A 22,173-nucleotide genomic window follows, 5' to 3' on the forward strand; every position below is an offset into this window, starting at 1 on the left:
GGCAGCCAGCTGCGCCCGGAGGAGCCCAGCGCCCTGCCCGAGGGCAAGGTGAAGGTGAAGCTGGACCACGACGGAGCCGTCCTGGAGGTGGAGGAGGACGACGTGGAGAAGGTAGGGCTGCGGGATGGGGGGCCGCGGGGCGGTGGGGACCCCCGTTCCCCGCCTGACCCCCGGCCTCGCTCCCAGGCGAACCCCCCGTCCTGCGACCGCGTGGAGGACCTGGCCAGCCTCCTCTACCTCAACGAGTCCAGCGTCCTGCACACGCTGCGGCAGCGCTACGGCGGCAACCTCATCCACACCTACGCCGGCCCCACCATGGTCGTCATCAACCCGCTGAGCTCCCCCTCCATGTACTCCGAGAAGGTGACGCCGGGGGGGGGCCGGTGGCGTGTGCCGGTGGCGCTGGAGCTGTGTCACCCTTCAGAGGTGCTCCTGCAGGGCCGCAGGGTGCCGAGCGTCCCCCGCTTCCCCCCCCAGGTCATGCACATGTTCAAGGGGTGCCGCAGGGAGGACACGTCCCCGCACATCTACGCCGTGGCCCAGGCTGCCTACCGCAGCATGCTGATGAGCCGCCAGGACCAGGCGGTCGTGCTGCTGGGCGCCAGCGGCAGCGGCAAGACCACCAACTGCCAGCACCTCGTCCAGTACCTCGCCACCATCGCCGGCAGCACCGGCAAGGTCTTCTCCGGTGAGTGCGCGCCGCGGGGCCCCCCCGCCACCTCCGCACGCCTTCGCTTCGCGGTCACGGTGCTGCTCTCTCACTTGTCTCACCGCCGGCGCCCTCGCCGCGTGCACGCCGCCGGCCACGCGCACCCCACCGCCCCGCTTGTTTCCTCGCAGCGGAGAAGTGGCAGGCTCTCTACACCGTCCTGGAGGCTTTTGGCAATAGTAGCACCAGCATGAACGGCAACGCCACGCGCTTCTCCCAGATCATCTCCCTGGACTTCGACCAGGCTGGGCAGGTGGCGTCCGCCTCCGTACAGGTGAGGGGCCGGGGCGGCCCCCTCGGCGCAGGAGCCGGTCCGTCCCGCGGGCGTTTTCTCCCGCGAGCTCTCCTTTCTAACCCGCGAGCTCTGCCGCAGCCCCGCTCCCGCCAGCCCGGCCGTGTCCGCAGCCAAGCGTCGAGCTCGTGGCTTTGTTTGCAGCCAGTCGGGGAGCGGAGCGCAGATGAGATCAGCTCCCTCTCCTTGCTGAATGAGCCCTGCTCGCACACTGCCTTTCTCCAGGGGTGATAACAGCAGCCCTTAAAATGCAACAGAGCCACTTGGTGCTCCAGTGCACCTGCCGATCGAGCCCAGCGCCCCCGGGGAGATGCTCAGGGTTTGCGTTACGGCAACGTCCTGCAGCAGGGCCAGGAGACCTCCACGTCTCCTTGGGAACCCAGGGAAAAGGGGGTCCTGGGCCGGCAGCAAGGACGAGGCTGGGGCGGGGGGTCTTGGTGGGAGCGTGGCCCTCGGGGACGGTTCCCAACCCTCCTGACCTCTCCCAGACGCTGCTGCTGGAGAAGCTCCGTGTCGCCCGGCGCCCGGCCAACGAGGCCACCTTCAACGTCTTCTACTACCTGCTGGCCTGCCCTGACAGCGCCCTGCGGTGAGCGTGGCCCCGGCACGGGGGTCTCTGGGGGTCTCCTGGCACCGCGGGGACCAACCTGGGTGGTGTTTCTCCCAACAGCACCGAGCTCCACTTCAACCACCTGGCGGAGAACAACGTCTTCGGCATCGTGCCCCTCGCCAAGGTCCTGCCTGCTGTGGGGCTGGGCAGGGGGCTGCAGCGGGGTGGGGGCACGGGGAAGGAGATGGGAGAGACAGGGTGGCCCTGTCCCCGCGGGCAGGGGGGCATCTGCTGGTCCCCAGCCCCTCCGGGTGCTCGTGGCCTGGCCAGCGGCACTGGGAACTGCCACCCTGTGCCGATGGCTCCCGTCGCTCTCTGCAGCCCGAGGAGAAGCAGAAGGCAGCCCAGCAGTTCAACAAGCTGCAGGCCGCCATGAAGGTGATGGGCATCTCCGGCGATGAGCAGAAAGCCTTCTGGCTCGTCCTGGGGGCCATTTGTCACCTGGGGGCCGCCGGAGCCACCAAAGGTAACGGGGCTGGGATGCGTTAATGAGCTGAGCTCAGGTCTGCCGGCTGGTCGGGGTGCAGATTGATGCTGGCACCTCTGCACCTTGCAGACGGGCTCCGGGGAGGTGTTTTGGGGTTGTGCAAGCTGCCGGGCAGTGCTCTGGGTGCTCCATGACACCTGGATTTGTCCCCTCAGTTGGGGTGAGAGGGGTAGCTCCCAGCCACCAGGGATCAAACACCCCGGGCACCACCAGAGCGAGTCCCTGGCCTGGCCCCATCACATCGGGGAGTCGTGGGGCTGGGGACGAGGGACCGTGGGGGGTGCACGCGTGTCCCCCCCCCACCTAACACTGCTCCCTCCCCTGTCCTCCCCACAGAACCACTGGCAGACGGAGCCGGTAATCAGAGCCGTGCAGGGCTCTGCTCCGGGCTTGGTGGTGGTTTTGGGGCTAAAAAGGGGCTTGGGGTGCTGCTGGTGTGCTGGGAGCAGCCCCGGGCTGGGGTCTGGTAGCCCTGGGGTTACCTCTTGGCACCCCAGCATGGGAGTGCACCGTAGGCTTGCCCAGACGGCACCAGTTCACCTCTCCATTGCTGGGGGGGGGTGAATTTGGCTTGGGGGTCTCGGGGTGCCTCTGCAGCTGCTCTTCTCCCCGCTGGGGGTCTTGTGTTACCCCCGAGGTGCTGGAAGCCCCCTTTGCTGCCTGCCCTGGGCTCGTCTGCATGCGCGCAGGAGGGCTTGGATCGAAGGGTTAGCAGCTTGTGGGGGGAAATTGAGATGGGAATGGGTGGAGAGCCCCATTTGTGCCGCGTTTTGGAGAGGGTTTTGGGTGCTCAGCGGGCACAGCGTTGTCCCAGGGGCGCTTCGAGGCACTAGAGGGCAGCAGGGCCCCGCTGCAGCACCGCTGCGGGGACGCACGGGTGGTGCGGGAGCCTCTGCGAGGGGCTGGGGGCATCCCCAAATCCTGGTCACGGGGAGCATCCCCAGGTCCTGGTCACGGGGAGCATCCCCAGGTCCTGGTCACGGGGAGCATCCCCAAATCCTGGTCACGGGGAGCATCCCAGCCCAACTCGTGCTCCCGGTGCCTTCCCTGCATCTCGTGGGCCCTGGGGACGCTCAGCACCAGCTCAGCTGCACCAGCCCCCTTTTCCTTGGGCTGGATCTGGGCAGCGGGTGCCTGCGGTGCAGTTGGGGCTTGCCGTGGTGCAGGGGCAGGCCCCGCACCGGGTTGCGGCATCTCACCGTGGCGGTGCTCGGGGCAGGGGGGGGGGAAGGAACCAGGCTCGGTGCATGCAGGTTTTGGCAGGAGGGTGTCCCCGCGTCGCGTGCCCGCGCTGCTGCGCGCCGTTGTTGCTAACCCCTGTCTCTGTTCGCATGGTGCATGCTGCCCTTTTGCAATGCAGACGCCGACGAAGGTAAAGTCCTGTTCTCCGCGCGTCTCTGGCTTCCCTGCCCCATCCCACCGTCGCGTCCCCCCCGTGTCCCCATTAACCCGCTCCCACCTCCCTTCCCCACCCCGTGTCCCTGTGTCTGTGTCTGGCAGCCGCGGTCTGTCCCGCTGCGCCGTGGTGGCCGAGCAGGGACGTGTCCCTGCACCGGGGTGGCTCAGAGCCCCATGTCACCGCAGGGCCCTGCGGGTGGCAGCGATGGAGAGGGGTGTCCCCATCTCCCCAGCACGGCTTTGCCTTCCAGAGGGGCAAAGCCACTTACTCCCCATCTCCTCGAATTGAGCCCCAAAGTTCTCCTCTTGGTGCTGGCCGCGTGCAAGCCCCGAGCTCCCACTGCGCCGGCCGTGCACAGCATCCCCGCCTCGGGGTTGGCTTTTGTGTGCCACCCCCGTCCCCATCCCACCGTGGGGGACCCTGTGACCATCCAGGGTGCGCCAGGAGAGCCTCGCACATGGGGCAGCCGGCGCTGAGCCTCCTTTTTCCCCCCTCAGCCGGGAGGAAGCAGTTTGCGCGGCACGAGTGGGCTCAGAAAGCCGCCTACCTGCTGGGCTGCAGCCTGGAGGAGCTCTCCTCCTCCATCTTCAAGCACCAGCCCAAGGGCACGCTGCAGCGCTCCACCTCCTTCCGACAGGGCCCCGAGGAGCAGGGCCTGGGCGACGGCACAGGTAGGGCACGGGGAGGTGTGGGTGGCCCCCGGGGGGACGCGTGGCTGGGGACACTCAGGGCGCAGCCGTCCCCTCCGCCAGGTCCCAAGCTGACGGCGCTGGAGTGCCTGGAGGGCATGGCCGCGGGCTTGTACTCGGAGCTCTTCACCCTCCTCATCTCCCTCCTCAACAGGTACACGACGGGATTTGGGGTGGGGGGTGTCGGGGGAGGTCCGGCAGCACCCACCCACCCACCCGGCTCGTTTCGCCCCCCTGTCCCCCGCAGGGCGCTCAAGTCGAGCCAGCACTCGGTGTGCTCGGTGACGGTGGTGGACACCCCCGGGGCCCAGAACCCCGAGGTGGCGGGGCAGAGCCGCGGGGCCACCTTCGAGGAGCTGTGCCACAACTACGCCCAGGAGCGCCTGCAGCTCCTCTTCCACCAGCGCACCTTCGCCCAGGAGCTGGAGCGCTACAAGGAGGTAGCGGGGACGCCCCGGGGGTGCCGTGACCCTCTCCTCTCTCCTTTCTGCTCCAGCATCTCCTGTGACACCCCCCCTGCTCCCCAAATTTCTTAACCAGTGGTCGCTCGGGACCGGGTCCAACCGAATCAGCTCTGACACCGTGCTCTCTGCTTCATGGGTCTCCAGGGGTGGGGTTCCCACCGCCAATGGTGCCGGCAAACGTGCCCTGGGGGGGGCTGCTGTGGGTGGTGGGAGGGCGATGGTGGCCGCTGCTCCACCTCGGCACCACCTCGGTGCCCACGGGGACCCTTTTTGGTGTCCTGGCTCCCCCCAGTACCTCTCCCGTGATGTGCCGGAGCAGCGGGGCGGTGGGACGCCCGGGAAACCCCTGTCTCCTGTCTAGATCCGATTGAGACTAACGTACTGACCGGCCCGCGGGGGCCCTAACGCTGATCTCCAGTCACACAGGCACTAATCGCTCCTCTGTCCGTCCTCTCCAGGAAAACATAGAGCTTGCACTGGCTGACACAGAGCCCGCTACCTGGGGCTCTGTAGCCACTGTAGACCAGCCCTCACACCAGGCACTGGTAAGCACCCACGGCGCTTCCCCGCGGCCTCCGTCCCGGCCGTGACCCAGCTTCTCTGCGGCCACCTCCGTCCCCAAAACCCGCTCCCGCAGCACGGACAAGGGCCGGGACAGCGGGGCTGGAGGCGGCCGCTGCTGCTCCTCTTCGTAACGGAGCGGCTGCTGGCGGCCCCGCGCGCGCCGCCATCCATTACGGCGGGTTATTGAGCATTAGGCGCGGCGATAGCATCGGCCGTGCTGCTTTGCTGTCCTTTTAGCGGTAATTATGGGAAGGAAAGGTGATTTCCTAAGTGCTTGGCAGTGAGAGCGTGACTGAGCGTGCGAGCAGCGGGCGTCCCTGGTGCATCCCCGGCACCGTGCTCCCCGGCACTCCCAGGAGGGGAGGATGCGGGCAGGATGGCCCTGGGGCAATCCCTGGCATGCTCCGGTCCCCAGGGTGCTTTGATCCCTGGTGTGCTTTGATCCCCGGGGTGCTTTGATCCCTGGGGTGCTCCGCTCTGCAGGGTGCACCCATCCTTGGGGTGCCCTGGTCCCTGGGGTGCTCCGTTCCCTGCTGGATGAGGCTGCAGAGGTTGCTGGCGTTGGCCCCGCGCTGGGTTTGATCCCAGGGGTGCCAGAGCGCAGCGTTTTGCTCGCCACCGAGCTTGGCGCGTTACGTTTGACTCTTTCCCTGCCAGGTACCCCTTAAGCAGGGGCCGTTTCGCGCGGCGCCGCTTTGCCTTGCTGCTCACAGCAGAGGAGGTTGCATGCTCCCCACCTCTCCCCTGGTCCCCCCCCCAGTCCCTGCCCGCCTCCGGTCCCGGTACCAACGCGGTGTCACCCGCAGGTCCGCTCGCTGGCCCGCACCGACGAGGCGCGGGGGCTGCTGTGGCTGCTGGAGGAGGAGGCGCTGCAGCCGGGCGGCAGCGAGGACACCTTGCTGGAGCGGCTCTTTGCCTACTACGGTCCCCAGGAGGGGGGCAAGAAAGGTCTGGGGGGGGGCGACCGGCACCGCGTGGCTGCGCCGGCCGACCCAGCTGCAGCGCCTGTGCCCAGCGGCGCCGTGTCTCCCCGCAGGGCACGACCCGCTGCTCCCCAGCGACAAGCCCCGGCACTTCTTCCTGGGCCACAGCTCGGGGACCAACTGGGTGGAGTACGACGCCACGGGCTGGCTCAACCACGTCAAGCACAACCCGGCCGCCCAAAACGCCTCCGTCCTGCTGCAGGAGTCGCAGAAGTGAGTGGGGTCCCCCGGGCTTGGGGACGGAGCAGGGGAAGGGGTGATTTTGGGGGTGACGTCCCCTCCGTGCCCCGCAGGAAGGTCATCAGCAGCCTGTTCGCGGGCCGGGGCGGGTCGGCGCTGGTGCTGTCGGGCTCGGTGGCGGGGCTGGAGGGGGGCTCGCAGCTGGCCCTGCGCCGGGCCACCAGCATGCGCAAGACCTTCACCACCGGCGTGGCCGCCGTCAAAAAGAAGTCGCTGTGCATCCAGATCAAGCTGCAAGTGGTGAGTGGGGGGGCCCTCGGGATGTGGGGGGGTCCCAGCACCCTGCTTTGGCCACCAGCAGCGGCTCGACGGCACGGGTGTGGGGTCCCCGGGTCCGGCTGGGGCACTGTCCCTTGTCACCTCTCTCCCATCCCCGCAGGATGCCCTCATCGACAGCATCAAGAAATCCAAGGTGCACTTCGTGCACTGCTTCCTGCCCAAGGCGGCGGGGGGCGGCGGGGACCCCCGGGGGCTGCCGTGCCGGCGGGTGAGCGGCAGCGAGCTGGAGCTGCCGGCCGAGCACTGCGAGGCCGCGGGGCTGATGCAGCTCGACGTGCCCCTCCTGCGCGCCCAGCTCCGCGGCTCCCGCCTGCTGGACGCCCTCCGCATGTACCGCCAAGGTGAGCCCCCCCCACGCCCCCGTCCTCAATTCGGGCCCAATCCTGCCACCCACAGGCATCCCGGCTGCGGAGAGCGTGGCAAGGGGGGGGAGCAAATCCCCCCGTCTGCAGCGCGGGGCCCCGCGGGGAACCCCTTTGGCACGCGTCCTCGCGCAGAGCCCGGCTGCTGCCAGCTTTTCCCCGTCCCGGCGGGGCTGGCCCCGCTCCCCCCGCGGGGCTGTTGTCACATCGGGGCTCGGTGCCGGGGACAGGCATGGCCTTACTTGGGTGTCTGCGCCGGTGCTGCCCGGCTGCTGGCAGCGGTCCCGCTGGCAGCCGGCCCCCGGTCCCGACGGGGAGGGGGGCGCCGGGTCGCGCTCAGCCAAGGGGTGGGGGTGCGGCCGCCGAGCCCGGGTTTAGTGCCTCGGGGCCGGACCCTTCCTGCAGCCGTTGGAAATCGATGCTGGGCGCACACCTCCCTGCAGCGATGTCCGTGACCCCCCCCCTGGTTGTGGCAGGGTCAACCTCTTCATCAGCACCCCCCTCGTTAATTAAGATGTGCAGGCTCAGCAATTAAACCGCGGCTCAGGCCGGACCCGTAGCGGGGCCCGTCTGCTTGCACGGGTGACACACGTGTCCCTGCTCTCCCCTGGGGCAGGAATCTGGCCGCTTTCACCCCACATCTTGGCCGAAATTACTGAACGACAAGGCCAAGGAAAACCTCCAGCAGCCGTCCCGGGGAGGGCTCGCTCCGCGCAGGGTGGCCCCATCGATTCTCCCAAAGGACAGGGCAGGGGGCAGCGTGCGTGCGGGGGCACGGGGCTGTTCCCGGCCATCCCCCGGGTGTCTTGGCTGCCCCACGGCCCCCCTCTCCTGTGCTTCCCCCCCCAGGCTACCCCGACCACATGGTGTTCGCCGAGTTCAGGCGGCGCTTCGATGTCCTGGCCCCGCACCTGACCAAGAAGCACGGGCGCAACTACATCGTGGTGGACGAGAAGCGGGTACGCGTGCCAGGCTCCCCTTGCGGTCCCACGCCCTGGGGTCTTGCACCCTGTTCCTGACCCCCCCCCCCTTCCTCCCCGCAGGCGGTGGAGGAGCTCCTGGAGTCTCTGGACCTGGAGAAGAGCAGCTACCACATGGGCTTGAGCCGGGTAGGACCCCGCCGGGGACGTCCCTGCCCGCTGCAGGCTTTGGGGTCTGGCTGAGGGCAGGGTGGGCGCAGCGGCACAAGGGCAGCAGTGTGCGCTCCCACCCACGCCATTCCTCGCGCCTTGGGAATAAAAACCCCGAATAAAAACCCCACACAGGACGGGGCCGCGGGGCTGGGGAAGGGCGAGGACGTGGCAGGGACAAGGGGACACAAGTGGCACATCCCCACCGGCCGGCGCAGCGGGACGGTGGCACCGCATCTCTCCCCCCCTTTTTTTTTTTTTTTTTTCCCCCCCCCCGCAGGTGTTTTTCCGGGCGGGCTCGCTGGCCAGGCTGGAGGAGCAGCGGGACGCGCAGACGAGCAGGAACATCACCCTGTTCCAGGCGGCGTGCAGGGGCTTCCTGGCACGGCAGCTCTTCAAGAAGAGGAAGGTTCGTGGCGCCTCTCCCCTCCCCGCTCCGCTGCACAATTTCGCCTAAAATGGGCAGCGCAGCTTTTCTGCCGCCGCCTGGCCCAGCGCCTCCTCCTCCCGCCTCTCCCCCCCTCCCCGGGAGCCGTGGGGAGCCGTGGGGAGCCGTGGGGCCAGCCCCGGGGCCGTCGGCTCCGTCCTGCCCCGCCGGGCTGCCGTGCCGTGCCGGGATGAAGCGGCCGTGCCAGCTCCTGCTTTTTATTATTAAAGAGCGCGTAAAATAGGCACCGCGGCGGCGCCTCGCCCGCGGCGAGGTTAGCTCGTGTGGGTGCCGGAGGTAATCGGACAGCAGATAAGCCAGGAGCAATTAGCCCACATGCTAACGAAGGGGAGTGCGCTGGGGTGGCGGTGGGGGTGCTGAGCACCCGCGCGTCCTGCTCGGCCGGTGGCGCCCCGCAGCAGCCGTGCCGACGCCGTGTGCCCCCCGCGCAGATCCAGGATTTGGCCATCCGCTGCGTGCAGAAGAACATCAAGAAGAACAAGGGGGTGAAAGACTGGCCCTGGTGGAAGCTCTTCACCACCGTGCGGCCCCTCATCGAGGTGCAGCTCACCGAGGACCAGATCCGTGGCAAAGACGTGGGTACCGCTGCGCCGGGGGGGGGCGGGGATGGGGCAGGATGGGTCCGGGTGCGCCTTGGAGACGGGCAGGGACCCTCAGTGGGGTGGGCTGCAGGGCCACCGCTGCGCCGTGCCCCCCAGCACGAATTGCTCCCTAATCTGCGAAGCAGCACGTCGTTAGCATCCCCAGAGGCGGCTGTCGGAGAGCCCGGTTACAAGGCGTGGAGAATGGAAACGAAACCGGGCACCGTGTGCGGGGGCCTCCGCGCGGCGCGGGCAACCAGACACCGTGCCCCCCCCGCCTGGCACGGAGCCGCTGCCGGCTCAGCTTTCACCTCGACCTGCCGAGGCCGGGTGCCCGGGGTGGGGGCTCTGAGGTCCCCTCCTGTCCCCCCAGCCTGCCTGCTGGCACCAGGGGATGGGAGAGAGCGATGCGCTCGCAGCTGGCAGGCGGCACGGGCACGGAGCCCCGTGCTGATTGGGCATCCCCCCAGGATCCCCTCCCTCCTCGCCTGGGCTGGGTGCCCCAAACCCTTTGGGTGCTGGGGGAGGAGGAGGAGAGCGGCTTTGTTTGCTCCCACCCCTTTTCCCGGGGGGGTGCAGGGACCCCCCTCTCTGCCGGAGGCCGGCTTTGCGTGGCCTCCGGGTGTTTCGGCACCATTTATGGGGTTGGAGTTGGCTGGCGGAGCCAGCGCAGGCTGGGGAAAGTCCCTGCCCAGCCCTTGGCAGGGGAGAGCCCCCGCACCGCCAGCGCCTCCCAGCCCTGGGGAGCCCCCACCCGGCCCTCCCCGTGCCGGGGGGGGGCTGGGGGTGCAGAGCATCGTGCCTGCCAGCCCCTTCCCGCGGCGCCTGCCCCCTCCCTCACCGCCCGCCGCTGTGTTGCAGGAAGAGATCCAGCAGCTCAAGAGCAAGCTTGAGAAGGTGGAGAAGGAGCGCAACGAGCTGCGGCTCAACAGCGACCGCCTGGAGAGCAGGGTAGGTCCCAGCCGGCCCTGGGTGGGCGCAGAGCGTCCCCAAGCCCTGCTGCCTGTCCCTCCCCCCCGCCACGTCCCCGCTGCCCCCAGATCACGGAGCTGACGTCGGAGCTGACGGACGAGCGAAACACGGGCGAGTCGGCCTCCCAGCTGCTGGACGCCGAGACGGCCGAGAGGCTCCGGGCCGAGAAGGAGATGAAGGACCTGCAGGTAACCAACCGCGCCTCTGCCCGGCCCCGCGGCGCCTCCCGGTCCCCGCGGGGCTCAGCGGGGCCGTGTCCCCTGGCAGGCCAAGTACGATGCCCTGAAGAAGCAGATGGAGTCCATGGAGATGGAGGTGATGGAAGCTCGGCTCATCCGGGCAGCCGAGCTCAACGGGGAGCTGGACGACGACGATTCAGGTACCGTCGCACCGCGGGCACCCAAAGCCGCGGGTGCACCCCGGGGTGCCCCGTGGAGCGTCGCCCGCCGCAGCCCCCCGGTGACCCCCGCACAGGAGGCGAGTGGCGGCTGAAATACGAGCGGGCGGTGCGGGAGATCGACTTCACCAAGAAGCGGCTGCAGCAGGAGCTGGAGGACAAGCTGGAGGTGGAGCAGCAGGGCAAGAGGCAGCTGGAGAGGAGGGTGAGTGGGGCTCTGACCCGGGACCCCCCCCAGTTTTCACACCCCCCCCTGCCCACCCCACGGCCCTGAGCACCCTGCCTGCCCCTGCCCGCAGCTGGCGGACCTGCAGGCGGACAGCGAGGAGGGCCAGCGGGCGCTGCAGCAGCTGAAGAAGAAGTGCCAGCGCCTGGCGTCCGAGCTGCAGGACACCAAGCTGCACCTCGAGGGCCAGCAGGGACGCAACCACGACCTGGAGAAGAAGCAGCGGAGGTGGGGTGGCGCGGGGACGGCGACGGGGTGCTGGCACCCCCGCCGGGCGGCTCTCGGAGCCTCTCGCAGCGCGGTTTTACCATTTTAGCAGGGATTTGGGCACTTCACCAGCTCCTGCTTGGGCGAGGCGCTTTGCACGGGGAAGATGAGGCTCCCTTTTCCCCGGGATGCGGTGTGGGGGATGCTGAGGGCTGGGGAGCCCCTTCCCCACGTGGGGGACCCTGCTGCCCCCCGGGGGTCCGGGGCTGAGCGAGCCCCCAAGTGGGGCTGTGCCCTGAGGCTCTGCTCGGCGCCCGCTCTCTTCCCATCTCCTCTCCCAGCCCCAAAGTTTGCTAACGTTATTAAGCAGCAGGGACGCTTTCATCTCATTATGGTAATGATCACACACACAAATACAGCGAGAGAATCCAATCTAATTAATTTCAATTTCCGCGGATTGGAGTCTGTGTTAATGCAGCTGTTTATTACCCAGCGCGAAGAAAAATGGGGATTAGCTGCCGGGGTGTGTAACACAGGTCACAAACCCGAGTGCAGGGTTATTTTCCAAGCCCCAGAGGCAGCGATTTCAGAGCAAACCCCTCTGATCCTCTTTTGGGGGCTCTGGGAGGGGCTGAGCGCTGCCACGCCGGGGGCTCACGTCCCTGCGGCTACCCGGGGGTGGGACCAGGGAGCCGAGACACTGCAAGAACCCCTCTCTGCTGGAGACCCCTGTGCATTGTAGCCCCTCTGCGTCCTGCTTCAAGCAGCCCGTCCCCGTGTAGCCAAGCCCCCACCACCAGCAGCCACGGTCCCACCGGCACGCGCCAGCCCTGTGGGGAGGCTGCTGAGGCTGCTCGGGTGCACACCGCAAGCCCCGCGCTCCCCATGAGCCGTTGGGTGAAGGTGCTGGGAGGATTTGCTCCGAGCATCTCCCCGCTCTGTGCGTGCTGGAAACGAAAGGGCTCGTAACCAGCACGGCTGGCAGCGATGCCAGGTGGAGCGGGGCCGGCAGGGGCATGGGGTGCTGAGCACGCCGCGCTCTCACCGCGCAGATTCGACGGCGAGCTCTCGCAGGCGCACGAGGAGGCGCAGCGGGAGAGGCTGCAGCGGGAGAAGCTGAGCCGCGAGAAGGACGTGCTGGTGGCCGAGGTCTTCGGCCTCAAGCAGCTGCTGGAGGTGAGAGGCGCCCGGCACCTCGCCGCTCGCCGCGCCGGGCACCCCCCGGGCTCACCGCCGCTCCCCGTCCCCGCAGGATAAGGACTCGGACATCGCCGGGCTGACACAGCGGGCGGAGGCGCTGGAGGCCGAGCTGCAGGACATCTCCTGCCAGGAGTCGAAGGACGAGGCGTCCCTCGCCAAGGTGAAGAAGCAGCTGCGGGACCTGGAGGCCAAGGCGAAGGACCAGGAGGAGGAACTGGACGAGCAGGCTGGCACCATCCAGATGCTGGAGCAGGTACGGCGGGGAGGGGCGAGGGCTCGGCCGCCCCGCGTGCGCGTGGGTTTCTGGGCGGGGTGGTTTCGTGCAGGGCTGTCATTACCTGGGCCGGGCTTGCCCGGTGAGCGGAGGCGACCGCCCTCACCCCGGCGTCAGGCCAGGCTACGGCTGCGGACGCAGCTCCCGGCCCTTGGCGCCGCCACCATGGCACGGCAGGTCACCGCGGGGCGGGCGGCGCGGTCAGCCGAGGAGCAGGGGGCTTACTGGGTGAGCAGGGCAGCGGCGTGGGGGCGTCCCCGTGTCCCCTTGGCTCTTACCGCCCCCCCCCTCCCCCCTTTTTTCCAGGCCAAGCTGCGGCTCGAGATGGAGATGGAGCGGCTGCGGCAGACCCACGCCAAGGAGGTGGAGAGCCGCGACGAGGAGGTGGAGGAGATTCGGCAGTCGTGCCAGAAGAAGGTAGGGCTTGGCCACGGCCCTGCTGCCCAAGGGGGAGGCCGGGATGCGTCCCGTGCCCCGGCTGGGTGCCGGGGAGGCGCTGGGGACACCATCACACAACACCCGGCTCCCACGCGCCCGCTGCCCAGCTCCGGCAGGCTTGGCAGGTCCGACCGGTCCCGCTCGCACGCCGGGCATCACGCCGCCCATTGCGCAAACGGGTGCTCGCCGTGTCCGGCCCAAGGGGGTCACCCCGTGTCCCCAGGGCACGTGGCACACGTGGGGGGGGGGTGTCCCCGTCCTCATCCCCCCTGACCGGGCTCCCCGGGCTCTCCGCAGCTGAAGCAGATGGAGGTGCAGCTGGAGGAGGAGTACGAGGACAAGCAGAAGGTGCTGAGAGAGAAGCGGGAGCTGGAGAGCAAATTATCGGCCGTCAGCGACCAGGTAGGGCACGGGGACACCGAGGTGTCGCGGGGGGGTCGCCGCAGCACGGTGCCTGGCACGGCTTTCCCTCCCCCTGCAGGCCAACCAGAGGGACTTTGAGACGGAGAAGCGCCTGCGCCGCGACCTGAAGAGGACGAAGGCGCTGCTGGCCGACGCGCAGATCATGCTGGACCACCTGAAGAACAACGCGCCCAGCAAGAGGGAGATCGCCCAGCTCAAGAACCAGGTGCGTCCAGGCTGGCCGCCCCCACAGCGCGGCCCCCGAGGGGCTGGGGGTGTCCCCGTGCCCCCGGCCGGGCGCTGAGCCGTGTCCCCGCAGCTCGAGGAGTCCGAGTTCACCTGCGCGGCCGCCGTCAAGGCCCGCAAGTCCATGGAGGTGGAGATTGAAGACCTCCACCTTCAGATCGATGACCTCTCCAAAGCCAAGGCAGCCGTAAGTGATTCCGGGGTGCGCCGTGCCGTGCTGGGGACGTGCCCCGGGGGGAGACCCCTTCCCCGTGCCAGCGGGGTGAGCCTGCACCCTCTGGGGCTTTTTTTGGGGAGTCCCTGCTGCACGCCAGGGTGGGTGCCCCCTCCCCAGGGGCTCGGCCAGGTGTAGGAGGGCAGGAGGCACGGCAGGAGATGCTGTTTTTCCCCCCAGCTGGAAGAGCAGCTGAGCCGGCTGCAGCGGGAGAAGAACGAGGTGCAGAGTCGCCTGGAGGAGGACCAGGAGGACATGAACGAGCTGATGAAGAAGCACAAGGCGGCGGTGGCCCAGGTGAGGGGGAAGCCCCGCGCCCCCGTAACGCCGGTCCCCTGCCGGCCCCACTAACGGCCTGGCTCGTCCCGCAGGCATCCCGGGACCTGGCGCAGATGAACGACCTCCAGGCACAGCTGGAGGAGGTCAACAAGGAGAAGCAGGAGCTGCAGGAGAAGGTGCGGAGCGAAGCTGGGGGTGGGGGGATCCAGAAACCCTCTGCTTGCCCTGTGGGTCCCCCCAGCATCCCAGGGGCTTTCCCAGGGGGTCCCCGGAGCTCTCCGCGGGGATGGCAGGGGGGGGAAGGCACAGGGGGAGGCAGGGAGCTGGCACTGAGGCTGCCTGCCCGCAGCTGCAAGCGCTGCAGAGCCAGCTGGAGTTCCTCGAGCAGTCCATGGTGGACAAGTCGCTGGTGAGCCGGCAGGAGGCCAAGATCCGCGAGCTGGAGACCAGGCTGGAGTTTGAGCGGACGCAAGTCAAGCGCCTGGAGGTAGGCACAGGCACCCCCTTAACAGGCACAGGCTGGGTCCGACACATCCCCAGTCCCCACGGAGCCGCCACGGCGATGGAACCAAGGCACGAAGAAACCCCGGGGGTCCCCTGGGGACATCCCCGGACCCCCCACGCCGCCGCGGTGCTGCCGGCCCCACCAGGGAAGCTCCCGCGGGCGCTGATAACCGTAATCCGCCACCCGGCCTGGCAAAGTGCTGCTATTTCCCTGCATCGACTAAGTGAAATTATAGACTCTCCCGGCCCTGCTAAACGCAGCCTGCTTTATATTCTGCCTCTGCAGCTCTCTGCCGAGGGAGCTGAGCAGCTTAGCTCTCCTCTTAATATTTTCCTAGCTGTTATTTCCCTTCCCGCTCTCTCTGCCGGGGCCATAAATATGCAGCGGCTGGCTCAGCGGCTGGTGGAGAATGGAAGCTATTTTTTCCCTACGTTACATGCTGTAATTACTTCACACAAAGTTAAATCTATTTTTCCAATTCACCAAAGCCCTTGCAGTTGTTCTACCCCTTCCCTGGCCTGGGGGGGGGGGGTTTCTCCCGGAGATGCCGCTCTTCCTCCCGCCTCCTTCCCATCCCCTCATGTAAATTCATGGGGACGGGATCCGTCCTCGTGCGAGCCCTCGGGGAGGGTGGCACAGCACCCGTGCTGAGCCGCCGTAACCGCAGCTGGTGGGTGGGTATTGCTGCAATTTGGGGGTACCCGGGGGGGGGCAGGGCATCGGGGTGCAAGGGAGGATGCTGCAGCTGCCCCCGAACCCGCGCGGATGCCCCGCAGAGCCTGGCCACGCGGCTCAAGGAGAACATGGAGAAGCTGACAGAGGAGCGGGACCAGCGGGCAGCCGCCGAGAACCGGGAGAAGGAGCAGAACAAGCGGCTGCAGCGGCAGCTCCGCGACGTCAAGGAGGAGATGGGCGAGCTGGCCAAGAAGGAGGCGGAGGCCAGCCGCAAGAAGCACGAGCTGGTGAGGGCGTCGCTCCGGAGCACCCCCCGAAGGGGCTGCGAGCCCAGTGGGGTCCCTGCGCCCCGCGCCCCCGATGCTCACCCCGCACCGTCCCCCCGCAGGAGATGGACCTGGAGAGCCTGGAAGCCGCCAACCAGAGCCTGCAGTCGGACCTGAAGCTGGCCTTCAAGCGCATCGGGGACCTGCAGGCTGCCATCGAGGACGAGATGGAGAGCGACAGCAACGAGGACCTCATCAACAGGTGAGCGCGCCCCGGGCCTGGCTCCCGCATGGGGCACCTCACCCGGGCTCACCGCTTCTCCTCGCCACTTCTGAAACGCCACGGGGGGGGGGGGGGGGGCCCTCGGCTCTGCCCGGCCATGGCAGGGTGCTGTCCGTCCATCTGTCCGTCCATCTGTCCGTCCATCCATCCGTGCATCGCTGCACGCGTGCATCTGGCCACCCGTGCATCCATCCATCCATCCATCCATCCATCCATCCATCCATCCATCCATCCACCCATCCATCCATCCATCCGAGCACCCATGCATCCCCCCACGCACCCGTGCACCCGGCCGTCCCCCCCTCCACCCCCAGCTCCCCTGCAGCTTGCGGAGGTGCCCGAAGCGCAGCCGTGGGCGTTATGGAGCGCCCCCGGCCACAACGCCTGGGGACAGCCCCGGGACTCCCAGGGCACGGGGGGCTCAGGGCGCTGGGATCCAGCCCAGCCCAGCCCCGCAGAAGGGGTCAGAGCAGCCAAACTCCCCCCCCGCCCCCCCCCCTCCACCCCAATCCCATCCCCACCCTTTGATTTGCTCCCCTATTCATCCCCCCTCCACTTGGTTTTAATTTTTTTATTATTATTTTAAATTTCGTTCGAGTTCATTCTGTTATGTTTCTCCCTCCCCACCCCCTCCCAGTTTGCAGGACATGGTGGCAAAGTATCAGAAAAGAAAGAGTAAACTGTGAGGACCTCCTCTTTCCTTCTCCCCCACCTCCCCCCCCCCATCATCCCCTAACCCCCGCTCACCCCCCCGGGGCCGGGGCCCCCGCATGCCGCTGGCCCAGCTCCGCATGCAGCTAACAGCACCCGCGGCCGCACCGCTGCCCCTAACCGCCTCCGCGGGGCCGGGGCCGGATCCTGCCACGCCGCCGGGCACCGGGAGGGCGCGGAGCAGCTCCGGAGGCCGCCGGAGCCCCGCTGTCACCCGCAATTAATGTCCCGCGCCGCCCGGGCTGCCTCGCGCGCTCCCCCGCGACGCGGGTCCCGGTTAACTAATGGCACTCTCATCCGGACATAAATTGCGTTTGACGGGGAGTTTAATTCCGCCGATTTAAAACCTCGGCTGCCCCCTGAGTTTGTTTATGGGGCTTGTTTTTTTTTTTTTTTTTTTTTCTTTCTTCTTTTTTTTTTTTTAAAGCCGAGCGTTGCCTGGATATATTGCAGGGGAGGGAGCGGCGTGTGATGAAGTGCAGCTCGTTGCTTTGAATGTAACGAGGAGGATTCATACGCAGGGTCTATAATAGCCTGTCCCCCCCCCGTGCCGGTCCCTGGGCAGGGACTGAGCCCAAGGCCATGTGGATAAAGCGTCCATTTAGGATGAAATTAGCCATCCCTTGCCCCGTGCCGGCCGGCAGCAGGGAGCCCGGCGGGGTCGGGGGGGGACACGAGGCTTCGATTTCCTTACGGGCACCGCGATAACCCTAATGAAAGCAGTAAGCAGTTAGGCATTAGCGGAGATTTATGCAGGGATGCTTTTAACGCGGAGCAATGGATTTTTGCAACGCGCACGGCACCTTCTTTCTAAAGGCAATCAATATGGTTATGAACGGCCATTATAAATTAGATGTTTTAAGCCAGATAGGGCTTTTTTTATGCCTGGGTGTAAATCAGGGGTTCTCCGTCACGGCGGGGCCATAAATCTGCCCGCCGCGCTCGTGCACCCGCCTTGCCGGAGTCATTTCGGCTCTGCCTGCTAAACTCCTGTTTACCCAGAGACGTCAACATGGCTCTTCCCCGCTGTAATTCTGCACTTGACGGCGGCCTATAAAACGAACCCACTTATTTTCTCCCCGGCCCCGTGCTCTCGGCGAGCTCGAAATCCACCCCCCACACGTTTCTGGAGCCGTGCCCCGCGTGGTTCCTCTCGCCCCCCCTGCGCCTCGTTGGTATTTTTCTAGCCACGTTGCTGTGCACATCCAGGGCTCTCCTGCCGCCGCAGCGAGACGCGCCGTGTGCCCGGGGCAGCCGGCAGGCTTGTGCTGAGCCCCCTCCTGCCCGGTGGCCTCGCATCGTCTTGGGGGGGGGGCTTGTAGTGGGCGTAGGGGGTTGGTCGCGTGGCTGTGGCTCGGGGAGCCCGGAGCATGCAGGTTTGTGCCCCCGAGACGGAGCAGGATGGAGGGATGGGCGCCGGGAGGTGGCCACGCCGGGCGCGCGGTGGCACGGTGGCACCTCCGCGGCGCCCGGTGCCCCGCTGCTCATCGCTGGGTTTCTCCCTCTGCCAGCGACGGCGACTCGGACGTGGACTCGGAGCTGGAGGATCGTGTGGACGGGGTCAAGTCGTGGCTCTCCAAGAACAAAGGCTCCTCCAAAGCGCTCTCGGATGACGGCAGCCTGAAGAGCAGCAGGTGGGTGCGGGTCAGGGTGTCAGCACCTGGGAGAGCACGGGGATGGCCAAGGGGGGGCCGGGGCGAGGGATGGACATCACCCCGTGTGCTGCGGTGCTGCATGATGCTTGTGTGGTTTTCTGGGGAAAGGCAAACGCTGGTGAGAGGCTCGGTCTCCGCTGGGGACACACGTGCCCAGGTGCTGGCACGTCCCCAGCTCCCCACACCCTCGGGGACCTCCCTGGTCCCCCAGCATCCCACCTGCACAGGCAGCCGCAGCCCCCTCCCCTGCCTCCCCGTGCAGGTACCCGTGGTGGGCTCCTGCCCCCGCATCCCCTCCCAATCCTCCCCTCGTTCGCAGCTCCACCACGTCCCTCCGTCACGCACCCCTCCCCGGCACGTCAGCCGGCCTCACGCCCCCCAGATGTCCCCAAGGGGGGGACACGTGGCCCCGCTCACGTCCCCCGGCTGCGGCGGTCAGGGCCGATCCCCGGGGAGCGCGCTCGCCTGATGAGTGCAGATTGCTTTCATCCAAACCCAATTTCCTGGCAGGGCTTCGGGAGTCCCGGGGGGCTCCCCCCCCTCCTTCTGCCGAGCAGGGGGGAAAAGATCTGAGCCAGTTTTTCTTAATTGGTTTAATTTATTCAGCGGTGCAGATGTAAAACATTTTGTTATTGGAGATAATTCCACCTTTTCTGAAGTCGGGAATCAAACGCGGCGGCTCCAGGTAGCTGACAATGAAATAAATTGAACGAAACACTTTAAAGGGGAATCAAAGTGACGGGCTAGAACAATACCCTAATTTGCATGGCATTTTCCATGAAGCTGTTTTCCGCTGACGCAAATTATTTAGCCTGCCTCGTGGCGTGCTGCCTGCCCCCCCCCCCCCCAGCTCACCTCCTCTCTCTCTTGCCTCCCCGGCGCGCGCCCCGGTGCCCCCCCTGCCCAGGTCGGCCCCCGCGGACGGCCCGGAGGGCGAGGAGCGGCCGGTGTCGGTGGCGAGCTGCCTCAGCTATAGGAAGCGGCCCAGCCTCAAGGACTCCATAGGCGGCCGCGGGGACGAGCAGACCCTTTTCAGCGCGCTGAGCGAGCGGCCCGAGTCCCCCGAGCGCGCTGCCCGCAGGGCGGCCCGCGGCGCGGAGCACGAGGACCGGGCGGCCGTCATCGCCCGCGCCTTCGCCGACGCCAGCGGCCGGGCTCGGCAAGGGCTGGGCAAGCGTTGGTCCCTCTCGGCCAACACCGAGGGCGATAAAGCCTCCGTCGCCTCCGCCCCGGTGAGCCGGGCCTCCTCGGCCTCCTGGCGCGGGCCGGAGGACGGGGACGAGGGGGACGAGGGATGCTCGGTGCTGAGCTTCGCCCTCTCCAGCCCCGGCAGCCTGCGGAGCCGCCGCGGGGGGGTGGAGGGACGCCCCGAGTCGCGGCTTTCCCTCGCACGCAGCCGCCTGGACGAGGCGGACGAGGTGTGCCGGGGGCAGCCCCCGCTGGGGCGCAGCTTCTCCGTGCCCCCCCGGCCCCGCAGCGCCGCCTCCGAGGATGGGCCCCCCGGGGACGCCCGCCCGGTGGGGCACCGCTCCTACCTCGACCCCGACCTGGAGGCCGCCATCCAGGAGGTGCTGAGCTACCGCCCGCCGCGGGCCGGGGGCTATTCCAGCCCCGAGGCCGACTCGGGGGATGACGGCCGCAGCGTGCGCAGCGTGAAAAGCGCGGCCCCCCTGGGCGCCGCCGACCGAAACCCTGGCAGCCTCCGCCGCTCCGCCTCCGCCCTCGAAGTCTCCCGGTCGTCCCGGCACGCCAGCCGGCGCCGGAGCAGCTCTTCCTCGGAGTCCTCCTCCTCGGAGGAAGAGGAGGAGCGGAAGAAGAAGAGCTCCAAGAAGCGCGCCAAGAAGTCCAAGAAGAAATCCAAGAAGAAGAAGAAGAAGTCGTCCTCTGAATCGGGCTCCTCCTCCGATTCCTCCTCCGATTCCTCCTCCTCCGGCTCCTACCGGAGCACATCCAGCGTCAAGAAGGGCCCGCGGGCGGCGGGGGGCGAGGAGCCGGCGCGCCCCAGCCGGGGCAAGAAGGAGGAGAAGCAGCGCAAGAAGCAGGTGGACAGCCTGATGATGAAGTACCTGTACCGCCCCGAGAGCGACTGAGGCAGGAGGTGGGAGCGGTGTGTGCAGTGCAGCATGAACCTCCCCGTGTGCCACTAACCGCCCGTCCCTAACCCTCGCCCGGCCCCGGATGGCCCTGGGGGCCCCCGAAGCAGCATCCCTGCTGGGACCCGCCTCGTGTTCAGCCGACGCACCGGGATTACGCCGGGAAGCCCTAAATCCCCTGCCGGCTCCCCGCCGACCGCTCGGGATGCGGCCGCGGGGAGTTCTCCAGGAAATTCGGGGCGGGCAGGTGGGGGTCGCAGCCCCCCCCCCCCGATGCCCGGGTACTAACACGCACCCGCTGCAGCGTGTGGATGTGGGGGGGGACGCGGGTGAATAGCCGGGGTGGGCGGCTGCGCCTTGGGTGTGTTTGGTCCCTCCGGGGCCGTATCCTGCACCCTGTCCGCCCCGGAGCAGGGAGGTGCAATTGGCCTCACCCTGGGGTGCTGAGCCACCTTGGTGGCACCCTGGGGTGCTGCACCCAAGGGAAGGGTGCGTGTGTGCAGTGCCGGGGGCTCACCAGCCAGCCCAGCGGCAAGTTTTGAGCGGGTTCAATCCTTTCCTACGGCTCGGACACGAGAAGGGCTGGAGGAGGAGGACAGAAAGCCTTTAGAAAGTTCTTGGATCGCCGTCCAGGCTGTCACGCTGCCCGGGGCTGTCCCCAGGGGCTGGGGGCACAGCTCCAGCAGTCGGCGGGTGCAGCCAAGCACCCGTTTGAGCCCAAACCCGGTGTTTTCAGGACACGGGATTGTGCACGTGGGGTCGCAGCAGCCGGGCGCGCAGAGCACACGGCTCAGCCCGGCGAGCGGGCGATGGCAGTGCCCAGATCTCTCAGAAATACCAAAAAAGAGACCAAAGCAGCCCCGTTGCAGGGGGGCGGTGGTCTGGCAGCTGCCCTGGCCCCCCCCCCTAACCCCCTGTTTCTCCCCCCCAGCCCCACGGGCTGCCGGAGATCCTTCACCTACGACCGATGGGACGAGGACCTGGACGCCGCGGAAGGTGCTGAGCGCTCGTCCCGCAGCCCCACCAGTGACGGCGAGACGGAGAGCCGGGCCGCCGAGACCCCCGCGTAGCCCCCGCTGCCCTTCCCCTCACGGCCCCGAAATACTGGGCCCCACGGGCTCCTCGGGGCCCCCCCGGGCAGCCGGTATTTCTTTTTTTGCACGGTGAGGGGGGAGGACGCGGGGGGGGTCCCGGCTCTCGCCATGGGGGGAGCAGCCCGGCCGGCTCGCTGGCTGCAGCCCCCATGCCCCCCCCGAGCCTCCCACCCCGTCTGTCCCCGGCGGCTCCGCGCCTCTCGGTCTCTTCCTCAGTGCCTGCTGTCTCCTTATTTTGTAACTTAAAATACCCCCCCCCCCCAAACACCTCCAGCAGCCCCCCCCTCGGGCACTCCCCATGCTCCCCATCCCCGTTTAGTTGAGCCAAAGACGTCTCCGGCCGGGCTCCCGGGAGCAGCCGCCCCCCAGCCGGGAAGGGGACGTGGGGACGGGGTCCCGTGCGCCCCCCCCCCCCCGGGCTGTGTGTCCCCCCACCTCACCGGCCCCCCCACTCCGCCTCTTTTGGTTTGCACTAGCCCAGCTGTGCGTCCCTTCTCCTCCCCTTCCTTTCTGTATGAAAATAAACATCATTTCTGGCTGGTGACGCCGGCTGCTGCCTGCTCTGCGTGCCGGGGGGGTCACCCCTTTTTTTTTTGGGGGGGGGGGGGTGAGGATGGGTTTGTGGGGTGCAGCGGGACACCTCCTGCTCGCTGAGGATATGGGGTGCACGGCAGGGATGAGCCCAGCGCCTTCCCAGAGCCCGCCGCACCCACGGGTGCTGGGGAAGGGGAGGTGGGAGATGGGTGCCGGGCGCCGAATCGTTTATCAATCTTCATTAATATGCAGATGAGCGGCGGAG

The 22,173-nt window shown here is 67.8% G+C and overlaps 1 protein-coding gene across 24 annotated transcripts in view; it reads left to right on the top strand.

The window, feature by feature from the left end:
- Positions 1–21,918, top strand: part of MYO18A (myosin XVIIIA) — a gene marked incomplete at its 5' end in the record, with an annotated part of 32,699 nt that extends 10,781 nt beyond the window's left edge. For 15 of the 24 annotated variants that reach the window (XM_080563275.1, XM_080563294.1, XM_080563297.1 and 12 more), the window contains 40 exons: positions 2–111; positions 187–363; positions 478–688; positions 841–983; positions 1,490–1,590; positions 1,672–1,735; positions 1,933–2,077; positions 2,435–2,455; positions 3,459–3,470; positions 3,995–4,168; positions 4,250–4,340; positions 4,434–4,626; positions 5,109–5,195; positions 6,021–6,162; positions 6,251–6,410; positions 6,491–6,677; positions 6,817–7,057; positions 7,928–8,037; positions 8,122–8,187; positions 8,489–8,617; positions 9,088–9,231; positions 10,099–10,188; positions 10,278–10,397; positions 10,477–10,588; positions 10,684–10,811; positions 10,906–11,060; positions 12,092–12,215; positions 12,292–12,492; positions 12,820–12,930; positions 13,249–13,353; positions 13,433–13,579; positions 13,673–13,786; positions 13,994–14,110; positions 14,185–14,268; positions 14,442–14,579; positions 15,374–15,559; positions 15,661–15,800; positions 16,459–16,503; positions 18,044–18,166; positions 21,212–21,918. In XM_080563275.1, the coding sequence (XP_080419401.1) occupies positions 2–111; positions 187–363; positions 478–688; positions 841–983; positions 1,490–1,590; positions 1,672–1,735; positions 1,933–2,077; positions 2,435–2,455; positions 3,459–3,470; positions 3,995–4,168; positions 4,250–4,340; positions 4,434–4,626; positions 5,109–5,195; positions 6,021–6,162; positions 6,251–6,410; positions 6,491–6,677; positions 6,817–7,057; positions 7,928–8,037; positions 8,122–8,187; positions 8,489–8,617; positions 9,088–9,231; positions 10,099–10,188; positions 10,278–10,397; positions 10,477–10,588; positions 10,684–10,811; positions 10,906–11,060; positions 12,092–12,215; positions 12,292–12,492; positions 12,820–12,930; positions 13,249–13,353; positions 13,433–13,579; positions 13,673–13,786; positions 13,994–14,110; positions 14,185–14,268; positions 14,442–14,579; positions 15,374–15,559; positions 15,661–15,800; positions 16,459–16,503; positions 18,044–18,166; positions 21,212–21,350 (5,087 nt within the window). In that variant the 3' untranslated portion in view covers positions 21,351–21,918. The other 9 variants (XM_080563286.1, XM_080563296.1, XM_080563298.1 and 6 more) reach the window with 5 other exon arrangements.
- Between the last annotated feature and the right edge of the window lie 255 nt (positions 21,919–22,173).

Source organism: Anser brachyrhynchus (genome assembly GCF_964034855.1).
Source record: "Anser brachyrhynchus genome assembly, chromosome: 20".
Taxonomy (NCBI): domain Eukaryota; kingdom Metazoa; phylum Chordata; class Aves; order Anseriformes; family Anatidae; genus Anser; species Anser brachyrhynchus.